Genomic DNA, 12,090 nt, shown 5'->3' with positions numbered 1-12,090 from the left:
CTGTTACTGGACCCCTTTTCCACACTCTTTGTCTAACCCCAGGTTTGCCTCAGGGCCCCGCAGCACGGAGCCCCTCGAGGGCCTTCCCTGCACCCCCGAACGATCTTCCGTGGGGTCGGTGAGGGTGCCCTCGCTCCAACGCCGGCGGCTCGGGGAGCCCCCACCTCCACCGGCACCTTTCTGGCTCTGCTGGCTTCCGACGTGGCGCCCAGCAAGGAGCGGCATGGGAAAGGACCCACCGAAAAAAAGCAGGCGTGGGGCCGGGATTTGTACCTGGCTGCCGCCGTCTGCTGCCGCCCCGTCCCCACTGATGTAGGGAGGTGGGGCTCGGGTCTCTTCCCCTTTATTTGTGAACGAGTTACGTCTCACTCTCCAAAAAGCTTCGCTGGATTATCTCCAAAGAGAGTATTTCTGTCGCTAAAACTCACTCCTACAGCCATGCATCCTAAACTCCTTTATGGCTTGTTAAGAGACTTTCCCTACATTTTTCACATGTATTTCTGGGGCTTTTCCTAAGCATCCTCTCCCTCCGGAGTGCGGCCAAGCGTCTCCCCTCGGAAATGGAGATGACGACAACAGGGACACGGGGATCTCGATGCAATCAAACCAGGCTGGGTGCAGAATGAGGAAAAACACACACACAGACTCTCCAATAAATGCATAAAGTTACTTTATTTTCAGTATACATTTAATTTTGAAAAATATAAATGCTAAAATATCTCATCATCTTCATCTTTTGATTCCATAAAAGTCACAATAGAAAGCTTCATAAAACTGTAAAATACTATTATGTTATAAGGAATTTCATGTTTTATATTACTGGAAAAAAAAATCATTTTAATATATTGAAATGTTTTCTGCTTTTTTTTTTTTTTCCGTTTTGTTCCACCATCTTGATCCACTTCATTTTATACTAGGTTTTTATTCTTTCCTCCAAAGCAAATAGACTTACGAGAATTAAAAACAATAATAAAAGTATCTGAAAGTGCGTGTTGATTCAAAAAAAAAAAAAAAAAAACAAAACCACAAAAAAACAACAAAACAACCCAAAGATGTATCGGCCACGATGACAAGCGAGCGTGGGCTACAGAGGCAGGCGGCCACCACGCTCCCGGGGCCGGGACAAAGCTGCCTGCAGCGGGGTGGCTGTCGCGGGGTCCCAGCGGGACCCAGCCCCGTTTTGCTCTGGGCAGGTCGTTTCCTGACAGCTGCCTCTGATTTCTGAGGGCTTTGGGTCTGTCTCCACACCTCTTTCCATAAGTGCTCCCCCAGGCTTTTCCCACAGAATCCCCAATTCTGATTACAAGTAAGTTTTAGTTATTTTCAAAGGTCTAAGAAGTGCGGTGGAACTTTCCTTGTGACGCCTGCAGGCTCCTTTCCCTGCCGGCAGAGCTCCCGGTTGTTCTTTGCGTTGGGTTTTGGTTTGTTTTTTTAAAGGAAAAACCAAGAAAGGAGACACCGCCGCCACCAAAGCGCTCCCGGCAGGCACCAGGCAAGGAAACCTTTCCAGCTCCTGTCACCAGAGCTGCGTGTTTTTCATGGAAAGCTACAGAAACCTTTGTCCCGTGCCTTCAGCAACGCCGCCCTCTGTATGAGCTCCCTCGGGTTATAATAAAAAAAAAAAAGTAAAAAAAAATAAAGAGAGAGAGGTCTAGATCAGCAGGCAACACATTTCAAGTACATTTAACACGGTTCGGGAGTGGAAGACCCCGTTTCTGTCATCTGGTTTCATCTTTCCTCCGTCACTTACCGGAATTCCTACAAAACAAAGGTCTGGGCAAAACACAACCAGCTCCCGCGCGCGCCGTGGGTGACGCTCGAGCCCGTTTCCCCTTTGGGAGCCCCCTTGTCTTCACCAAGGGAGGGGAACCGCCGGCCGAAGCCGGCGTCGCACTTCCCAGGTTATCTGTCCTCCAGCTAGCGGGGCCTGGCAGCAGAAGGGACCACAGAGCCGCTCCTTTTCTGGCCGTTTCCAGCGTCTCCCCAGCCTTTCCCAAGCGGGTTTGGGCTGGGTTCCCGGCGCGTCCCTCCGAGGGTCAACACACATTTCATGGAAGCCGAAAGTGAGACCCCCTCGAGAACGAGCCGGGGAACGCACGGGCGTGCGTGGGCAGCGCAGGCGCCTCTGCAGCTCCACCCGTGCCGCAGCAGATCGAGCTCAAACCATCGCAGTCCCTCATCGACTAACTCATCCTTGAACCTAAGCACGGTAGGGAAAGTTAAGGTGCCCGGCTGCTTCTACAGCACGTCTGGGAAAGAGAACAGCAGCTCTATTCTGTACCTCCCGTTGCCGGAATGACTTCTACGAGCGAGGAGATGCTAGCATTTGGCATGTGAGGTCTCAGCACCATCGTGAGTTTCTGTTTCCTTAACCAACACGGACTTTGGTTTAGCAAAGACAGAAGTGGCAGCAACGTCCCTGTCCTCTGCGGCGGCATTCTTCTCCACTGGGGAATTAGCCCTTACACCTGGGCTTTTTTTTTTTCCCCTCCTTTTATTTTTTTTTTTGATGAAGCTTTCAGCATGTTACACGTAGTCCTCACGTTTCATCACAGAAACGCCTTGGTGAAGTCCAGTTTCCCGAGCGCACGTTCACGTGCACACACAAGGGCGTAGGCGCTACGGAGAGAAAACCATCTCTCCCAAGGCGATGTTTGCTCGCCTGGCTTACAACCGAAAGCCTGGGCCTGCCCGTGCCGAGCCTGCTTGGCGCTGGCGCATCACCGCGTACGGATGGACGGGTCTAGCGCCGAGCACTGAAAATTTAGGGTGAGTTCCGTAGGTGACGGTCAACAGATGTGGGATGCTAGAGGATGCAATGCCTGTGAGCCTGGCCAACACGAGCGGTGGGAGGAACAACCCAGCAGGCCACCTTCAGCCGTCTGTCTCCGCCGCCGCGCTGTCACCGCGCCCCAAGTGCAGCGGGGGGTCGCCTCATGCCTGCGCCTACGCGCGCTGGTGTGCCGGAAGAAATAATTCGAACAATACCGCGTAGGGTAATCAGCGACACGAATACAATCAGCGTCTGACCCCTGACGCCGGTAGCCGGTCAGTATTTCGCTTAACCACCATTAGATTTAAGACTCTTCCTAAACCACAAGAGATTTAAGTTACATCCCGTCTCCTTCACAGTAAAGTTAGGTTACTTATTAAAAAAAAAAATTAAAAAAAAATCAAACAACAAAACAACATGACCCTAAGTAAAACAGATGCTTCAGAGTAGAAGGTGTTAATCAAACTGATCCAGCCCTGTGCCACGTCCTGGGGATTGTGGTGCGGTGGTGCGGTTTTGTTTTGTTTGGGTTTCTTTTTTTCTTTTTTTTTTTTTCTTTTTTTCTTTTTTTTTTTTTTGTAAAAATCACATTGTATATGGTACAATACATTATTTTTTTTTTTTTTTACAGAAAGCCTGGCATCTAGAAAGAAGAGGTAGAACTACTCATAACTATATGTTTCCTGCTGCAGGAAAAATTCATTTTTCTTTACAGTAATTAAAAAAAGGTTAAAAAAATTGACAAAAAAAAAAAAAAAGTCGTAGGTTAGGCCCCCATAATTTAAAGTAATCTAGGAAAATAACACTCTTCAATGTACCTGACGGATTAAGTCCATTAAAGTGTTTCTTTAAAAAAAAAAATTGCATAGGAAAGGGACGTTTCAAAACACACGCTACAACGATGGCAATGGTTTGTCTGTGCTGGGAGTGAAGTACCTTTTCCTTTTCCTTCCCGCGTTAACTACAAGTACAGGCTTTAGGGGCGAGTTAGTATTAGCAGCACTTTCCAGCATCTTCGAGCAGTGTAAGCAAGCCTTGGAATTAGCCTGGAGGTCAGTTCTGTTCTGCCAGACGACAGACAGACAAACACCGATTCACAACTACAGTAACGCCGGTTCCTCCGACACCTCCCACAGGGACACGATACCCGTAACGCCTCCGCCCTCTGCATGCACATGAGAGGTGCGCGCGTGTCGGGGCGACAGAGGCGGCAAAACGAGTCTTGGTCAGCGTGGGAGAACGGGGCCGGGGGGGATCAGAGGAGGTCTGCGGGGCGAGGGTGGAGGGGCAGCGCGGGATGTCTCGTTTACCTATGCAGGTGGGGAGCGGAGAGCGTTTTAGTATTTGGCTAGTGACAAAATAAATTCCATAAAAGATTTAACAGACAGACAAATTACAAAGTAGTTTCTGTTCCCTTGCTCCTCCAGAAATAACCATTGTCTTCAGGCTCAAGTTCTATTCTAATTTGAGGCACAACTTTTACTGGAGTTCGTGGAGGGCTGCGAAGAAAAAGACAGACAAGGTAAGCGTGGGGACCGCCTCCGGCCTTCTCAGCCGTTCTTAACGTGGTCTGCCGTGCTCAGGGCTTCTGCCAGCACAGCTTCCCGGTGACCACGTCCTGAAAAAAAAAAATCATCTACAACTTGCCCGAGAAAACCAGCATTTTACAAACAAAACAGAGGGGCAACTGGTGTAAACTGGGAAAAATGCAGATCCTGGGGCTTACTGGGAAACCCAACAGTCGGCGTCACATCTAGAAACGGTTCAAGCGCCCCATTCCCAGTATCGGTTCCTTGCATTAGCTCTTCATATGATACAGCTTTCTGAAACTGGCAGCATGTAAGTACCAAGTAAATAACCTTGACAGGCAGCTGTAATAGACAGCTGGTCTTAAGATAAGGCCTGTCCATCACATAAGGTAATTTTAATGAGTTGGTCTAAACACTGCTCACGTCGGGAGGTAAACCCACCCGATTTCATTGACTGAGAACCTCCAAGTATCCAGCACTTGTGCTTCACACCAAGCTGTGGCAACACTCATAAACTGCCTTTGAAACAACCTGGTTATAGCCACTGAGATTAATTTCACGCCCACTCTAACACCTGGAAGGGTAGATACTTCTTTGACCTCCCAGAGGACTATTGCTGCCTTGGTCTAGGTCTGACTCCTGGCACTGGGAGGCCCAAGGTGGCCCCAAGGGGCTGAGCCGTGGCTGAGCTCTGAGAAATTGTTACTTAACTCTCCCTTGCTGCAATTTAAGGTTATTATTTACTCTGTTTTCCACCACAGACATGGGAAAACAGATTACTTCCTCCTCGCAACATCCTGTCACGTGACTGAAGGAATGCATAGCAGCAATTTTCTCTCACCATTTGTCTCTATTTTTTTAAAAGCCCAATGAATTAAACTTTCCCCTTGTAGACATGTTTTCTAGTCTCCTCCCGCTTGCTCCGCATATTCCTCAGTTTAGACCCCAAGCCAGCCATCGGTACTGCAGCTGGGGTCCGACCGAGGCTGGCGGAGCCCCCAGGCCTCCCGCCGGCTCTCCACTCCCCGTCCCACGCACGGGGAGGCCGTGTTGGTCATCACCCTGGGACGCTGCAACCCTGCGGAGGGAATTTTCTCCAAGTGCTTTATAAGAGTTTCCTGCAGGGGGACAGAAACTTTCCCTCGTTGACTTTTGTTATACTGAGGAGTAGCCGAGATGCTTCTGAGGGAATCATTATGAAGCGCGTTTTTTGGGTGCTTACCTTGGCATGGCGTGTGAGCGAAGGAAAGGAATTGTATCAGCACGACGTGTGGCGTTCAAGGAATGTTGGTGATTTTTCTCCTGTTGGGGAGGGAAGAAAGTCTTGTTTGTCATTGCCTGCAGCACCGATGGCTTCTCAAGCCCTGCCTCAGCTTCTCCAGTCCACTCTCAGCTATTTGGCCATGCTTTTTTACTGCTGACTGCCTGCCAGATGAACTTCACAGCTTGTAAATGAAAATACTCAATTTCTCTCTCTCTCCTCCAAGACAAAAACCCCTTGAACCGCCAACGTGACCAAAAGACTTATTTCCCAAGGCTTTCACCACCTTTAGGTCTTGACACTTACCTTCTATCTACACCTCATTAGTTACCCCGTGCTCCTCACTGCCGCACCCAAACTCCTTGCGAGCAAATAGGTGGCTTGCTGCCTGGACTGGCTTTCCTTTCCCGACTCAGCGTGGGCAAGTGCACTCTCTGTTAACAATCATCCCATTCTTGCTATTGCTGAAGGAAAGCTAACCTAAGTAGTATTATTAGTAATATACTTTGAATCGCAGAGCACAGCTACATTCAGGAACAATACCACAGTGTTGCTGGCTTCCAGCCACTTTTTGTAGTCCAAGGGCCTGATTATTTTTTTTTTTGGGTGGGGGTGTGTGTTATTTTGAATTAAAAAACAGCAAATCAATTACTGGATTCTAAAAATGTACAAATACGCGAACCAAACACCGCTTGATTCACGGGTGATTTACCCTGCGCTGGCTCAAAGGGCATTCCAACAAACAGGTTTGCGGCAGAATTAATGTTTCCTTAACTATTTCAGCTTGAAAGGTGTTGAAAACAGTGCATCTGACCGTAAAATCCTGTGTGACAGCATTTACGATGCAATTTGGTTTTAGCACATCAGGACGTTATCACAATAAAATGAGGAGGATCTGTTCGGCTGTCCGAGGCTGATGTTGCCCCTTTTTCTCATTGCCAAAGCACTGAGAATGTCTAAATAGTCAGGGAAACGACTCCTTCTCTTTGGCTCTGTTGTATGACGCCAACCCCTCGGTGTTCCTGTATCTAAAAGCCACAGAGCGATGCTTAGGACTGCCTAAGGTATCTAAATGCCATGGGAAGGCGAGGGACTTGGGTACCAGCTCTTCAACTCAAATGATAGTTTAAGGATCTTTAGGTCTGTGATTTGGGGTCCTACCCCTAGAAACCACCAGCCTTGCAGCAGTACTTATCCACTTCTATCGCTCGTATTTCTCCCCTCCCGCCTCATGACAAAACAGCATATTTATCTCCAGGTGGCACCCGATGCTCGTAGTATTTTCAAAAGTCAGCGCCAAGGCAAAAAAGCTAAGGTCAGTTGTTATTCCCAACTCCTCACTTAAAAGACTACAACATGAAAGGGGAAAATGACTGAAAATGAAGATCACGGTAATCAATTAGGGATATTAAGGTAAGAAATCAAAAAGAAACAGAAGAGCACAAAAGCAAATCGCCTAAGAAGGGAAATACATTAACGGTCAACCGAGCACTGCCTTGTCAGTTTAATGCGCAATGCGGATCAATGACACGCTTAATTACTCTTTTAAGCGCTGATTTTTGCAACTGCTTGGCACCTGAGGAAACAAACAGTAATGGGACAGCGATGCAGTTTAGACATGCTGCAAATCCAGAACACTAGGCTCAGAGGAAAAACTATAAATCAAACCATCAGCAGAGTTAACACAAAATGGGAAAGGTCAGAAAAGAGAGGAGGAGGGAGTGAGTGGCCAAGAGACCCGTTAGTAGCCGGATAAAAGCGCTTAAGCTGGAGGCACCAGAGGGAACAACATCAATTTTGTAACGAGCAAAGAAAAAAAAAAAAAAAGCTCACAAAACCAAAATCTGTCATAAATCAGAGGCCTGGAAATTAAAAAAGAGAAAAAAAAGAACAAGATAAAGTACTTCTCAAGTAATAGGAAAGGGTTGTTTTGTTTTTTTTTTTAAATAACTCTAAATATATATATTTTTGTAGAGTCAATCAGGCATGCAAGAGGTTAGTTCTACTCACTGTCGGCAGGTTTGCTATCACTTAGGAAAGGTTCCTGCTCCATGATGTCCATTGGTATTTTAATACTTGGGACTTTTTCTGAGTAGGGGCAGTCAGACTGTGAAAGAAACGTGTACAAGGTCTTAGAATATTTTCACTGCTCTCTCTTGTATAGTCTCCCACAAATTAAAATTATCCTTCATATAGTTTCTGTAGGAATGAGGAAAAGAAAAACCAAAAAAGCATCGTCCAGCTTAGCTGCCTGCTGGTTTCCACTGGTTCCCCACTGCACCCCACTTTCCCTCTTCCTTCGCACTGCAGAATTAAAACAGGTTGAAAGAGTAATCTTGTGTAATTGTCATCATCCCCCTTCCCCACCTCTCCAGCTCCTTTGCCACCAGCTTATAAGACACCATCCAATTCAGCTTGGCGTTGGCTGCAGGAAATACAGATGGAGAACGCATTCGTAGGCAGAAATAGCAGGGCATCGGCTTCTGTGAAAGCTCATCAAAACGTTTTATCCTGCTGTGATTTCTGTTAAAGCCCTTTTTCCCTTCCCAATTGCTCTACGAGGACAAGGGCCAGACACGATATGGCAGAGGTTCCTTAAGCCGGACTGTCTCAACTCCCCCTTTTATTTCAGTCGAGTCAAACCCAGCCTCAGTTACACCCCCATTTACCGTGAAAGCGCTGATCAAACCCAGGGCCTCTGTAAGAACTCGGCACTCCCGGCCAGCCGGGAGGAACAGCGAACCGGAGTCTGGGTACCAGCAGGATTTACACCCCACTGGCTTCGATAATCCACCTGCTTACGCTTCGCAGAAGGTACTCAGATTTATTTTGCTTTTTTTAAGATAAAAGTAACTTCTCATAACCAAGGAAAGGCTGATACTGCATAACTTGGCAAAGGAAGTGAGGTGATATTCGCCAGGAACGTTAACACATCTTTGTTCCTGGAGAGAACTAGACACAGCTCCGAGCATAACGCTGGGTGGAGGGAGGGAAGGAGACCTTCAAGTGAGGGCAGGACAACATTACAGAGGTAAGAGAATTGCTCTCCCTGGATTTTTTTTTTTTGTTATTCTTATTTCTTTTTTTTAACAGAACTGACATACGGTGCAGTATTTCACACTCCAATAGCAAACTGTTTCCTCAGGAGTGTTTTTCCAAGTCTGAGGGATAAGCATAGCTCAAATAACGATGATTCTGCAGAAAAGCGCTGAGGCAATAAAGCCGTCCCCAAATTCCCACCCGTTTGGGGCCATGCTGTGAGCAGAGCGTAGGAGCCGGGCAACCTCTCCAACGTATCACCTTTCAGTGCTAAGAAATAAATGTAAGAGGTCTGTGGAATGGCAATGCTGACGCTTATGGCCTGCTTTAAACCTCACCATCTAAAATGAACAGAGACACAGAGAAAGTATCTGCAGTTGACAAAAAAATGCCCTGACAGGGAGAAGAGACCGTTACACAGCACTTCTGACTCTGGAACTAAATATACTAGCCCAAGATCTTGAAAAACAAAACAAACAACAAACCACAACTGTCTGGCTTTTTTTGGATCGTGCATTTTTTGACATAAAATCGGAGGGAAAACCAAGGCGCTTGAGTGTTCATCAGGCAAATGCTGCGATTGGTTGCACTAGTTCGTACTTGGTAAAGACAAGCTGGAGGGAAAAACGGTGAGATTACTGAAAAACTTTCTTTGCAGCTCCTTTTCCGCTGTCCCCGATTGCTAGCAAACCCCCAGTGGGAACTTCAGGTGAGTCCTAACTGGTGCTGGCAGCAGTCCCCGCTAGGCCAGGTTTTGCCGTACTCCTTCATCTAACACCACTGCATCAGCAACGCCCAGCAATTCTCCTGGCTGAGCTCTGACCGTGTATTGCCTGCCAAATCCCACGGGACTGACTAACTTTGGTGGGGTGTGTGTGCGAATTTCTGGAAGGGAAAGGGTGAAAGCAATCAAACTAATAATGCCAAGTGCTTTCCATTCAGGAAGCTGGTAGAAGCAAGCGCTGAAAAAAAACCCAAGAAGAGTTAAGAACCAACATTTTGCATAAGTTCTCTTACCCATTAGATCAGTTACTGATGAAAAGCCTGAGAAGAGAAGAGATCACTTAAAACACATCAGAGATACGGGAGCCAGGGCTCAGGGTACAACACTGCTGGGCTCAAATCAGTCGAGAGGAGGGGACGGAGTCAAACCTTTGCTGACTATTCGCTATGTACAGCTGGGCGTTCTCTCTCATTTCCGTTTGCACAAAGTTATCTGCTGAAGGAAACCCTTGCCCTCGGCCTCCCAGGAACTGGAGGAATGACAGAATCTGAAATAAGAGCAAGCTTCCCAGGTGGAATTCAGCTTGATGTAACAAGCCATGGATCCAGGCTACCTCCTACAATGCTGCACCCTCACCTAAGAAATCCCTAGTTTCATCTCTTGCAGCGTACATGATCTACTTTAGACAGCATGTGTTCTTTACAGAAAGGCCTTTGCATATTTTCTCACCGGAATAGCCTGTGTTGCCTCTAATGCAGACCTGCAGAGGTGTTACACAGCTCTCACACAAAGAACTCATGTTCTAGCTTGTCCTCCACCAGAACTGAGGTTGCCTTTTCTGTCCTCACAACCTTGAGCAACATCAGGCATCGGGATGGCCTGGGGGAACTCCCGGAGTTGCCATTTTCCTCTTGAGGACGCCAGATGCATTACCGAACACACAAGGATGGCTGATTTGGTAGATCTGCTCAGCGCAGAAAGGATGCAGATGATACCCAGAGAAACCCTCCAAGCACACAGTGAGGCACAACCACCCCACAGCACCTGAGACCCTCCGGTTTGGTGGCAGCGGTGCCACCTTCAGGCTTTGCTGCAAGAAGCCCTCCCGGCAGACACAGCTGCTTCTCGGGGACGTCGCCGTTGCCCAGCTCAAATCAGCTCAGGAGGCCAGGGAGCAAGCGGACCAGCAACCGGTGCGGCTGCCGCTCTGCCGCGCCACACCAGGCTGCGGTTCAAAACCTGGGGCTGCAGGTCAGAGACCTGGGCAGGAGGGCTCGAGAAAGGGCCAGCTGACTTTTCCTGATGCCTGCCTCCTCCCAGAGCGCGACCCCTTCTCATTCATTTCTCCTGCTCTATCAAAATATTGTTTTTTTTTCCCTAGCCTCAGGTGATATTACCCCTGCCTCCATCATAGGAAAAGCCCTTCGTTGTGAACCCTGGACGGTTACATGAGCAGAACAAGTGACACTGTGCTTAGGTCTCTCCGTGTAGCCTTAAAGTTATTAAAGCCTAGCTCCCTTTTCACACTGCAAAAGGTGGTGCTGACCGAGGCAGCCAGCCCTCCAAAGCCAGTTCACACCTGCTATACTACGTGCTATATAGCCAGTGTGTTTAGCACTTCGCTATAAATTTGTAGGATTTGAGTTCAAGCTAGACCTGGGTCAGAGAATGTTTAAAGGCACAAGGACTACATTTCTTGTTATATATACAGTAAAAAACACAACAGTCTAAGGCACATGGATCTGGTCTAGTGAGGTCACCGCGCTTTGTAATGACATAAGCAGCTACGTTTCACTATTTTAGGGCACGCTGCCACCTGAGGTAGGACCAAAGAGGATACTGCAGAAGGGCATGTATGTGTTGAAAATACTGAGGTCATAAGTATTATCAACAGAAAGCAGTCTTTCCTGCAACATGACAGGTCACATCTTTCTGTGCTTTTAAAATGAGTAATTAAAAAAATATCAAAAAAGAAAACCAGGATATTTTCAGAAGTAACAGAGCTGCTGGCGAAAACCATTCTCCTCCTAAAATGTAAGAGACGATGGGGGCGAAAGGCAGAGGAGGGAGAGATGAGAAAGGCAGGGTGATGAAAGGCATTCTAGTAAAGGGCATGACACCTCGGCAGGTATCTAGTGCTCTTGGGGAAAGTGTGATTTCGTTCTTGGCAACGCAAGTACCACCTACCATAGGCTGCTGACGTCTGGAAAAGGGAAGGCAATGCAGAAAAGTTTTGTTTGGGGCCGATTTGCTGCAGCAGCAAAAGACTGAGCAGGCTGGCTTCGCGAGAGGCTGGGAAATCCCTGGCCCCAGAGCTGGGGAGGGGCACGGACCGTCCCGCGGGGTAAGCTAGCTAGAAATGAGTACATTGACAAGAGCAGAAAGCTCCTTACATCATCGTTGTCACTGTCCACACTGCCCTTCTTCTTCTTCTTCTTCTTCTCGTCCTCTTTCTTCTTCTTGTCCTTTTCTGGAATGACGTCGTCAAGAAAGCTTAAGTCATGCTGGGAGAAGAGGTAGTCCATGGCTTTTCTGACTGCTACAAGTGCCAGGATCTGAAAAGACAGAGAGGGACTTCTCAGTCACGTTCTACCTTTGATTGGGAACACCCTGTGCCTTCCTCTTGATGCTGCTTCTTAATCCCACGCAGTTTGATTCTGGTTCTAAATGAACACACAGAGAACAAGGTGAACACCTGGGATACCTCTACCGTCTTGTAAGTCTGAACTGTGACCGCTTCACGTCGAATAAACAGAAGCAACGT

At 47.7% G+C, this 12,090-nt stretch overlaps 1 protein-coding gene across 8 annotated transcripts in view; it reads right to left on the bottom strand.

Moving 5' to 3' along the window:
* Positions 1-653: 653 nt before the first annotated feature.
* Positions 654-12,090, bottom strand: part of SLC4A4 (solute carrier family 4 member 4) — a 231,685-nt gene continuing 220,248 nt past the window's right edge. For 6 of the 8 annotated variants that reach the window (XM_064450714.1, XM_064450720.1, XM_064450716.1 and 3 more), the window contains 3 exons: positions 11,720-11,881; positions 5,525-5,604; positions 654-4,272 (listed from right to left, as the gene is read on the bottom strand). In XM_064450714.1, the coding sequence (XP_064306784.1) occupies positions 4,167-4,272; positions 5,525-5,604; positions 11,720-11,881 (348 nt within the window). In that variant the 3' untranslated portion in view covers positions 654-4,166. Of the gene's footprint in view, positions 4,273-5,524; positions 5,605-7,573; positions 7,671-11,719; positions 11,882-12,090 lie in introns of all 8 variants that reach the window. The other 2 variants (XM_064450721.1, XM_064450723.1) reach the window with 1 other exon arrangement.

Source organism: Phalacrocorax carbo, chromosome 4, assembly GCF_963921805.1.
Source record: "Phalacrocorax carbo chromosome 4, bPhaCar2.1, whole genome shotgun sequence".
In the NCBI taxonomy this organism is placed as follows: domain Eukaryota; kingdom Metazoa; phylum Chordata; class Aves; order Suliformes; family Phalacrocoracidae; genus Phalacrocorax; species Phalacrocorax carbo.
Note: the sequence above shows the minus strand (reverse complement) of the source record. Positions and strands in the feature narration are given on the sequence as shown.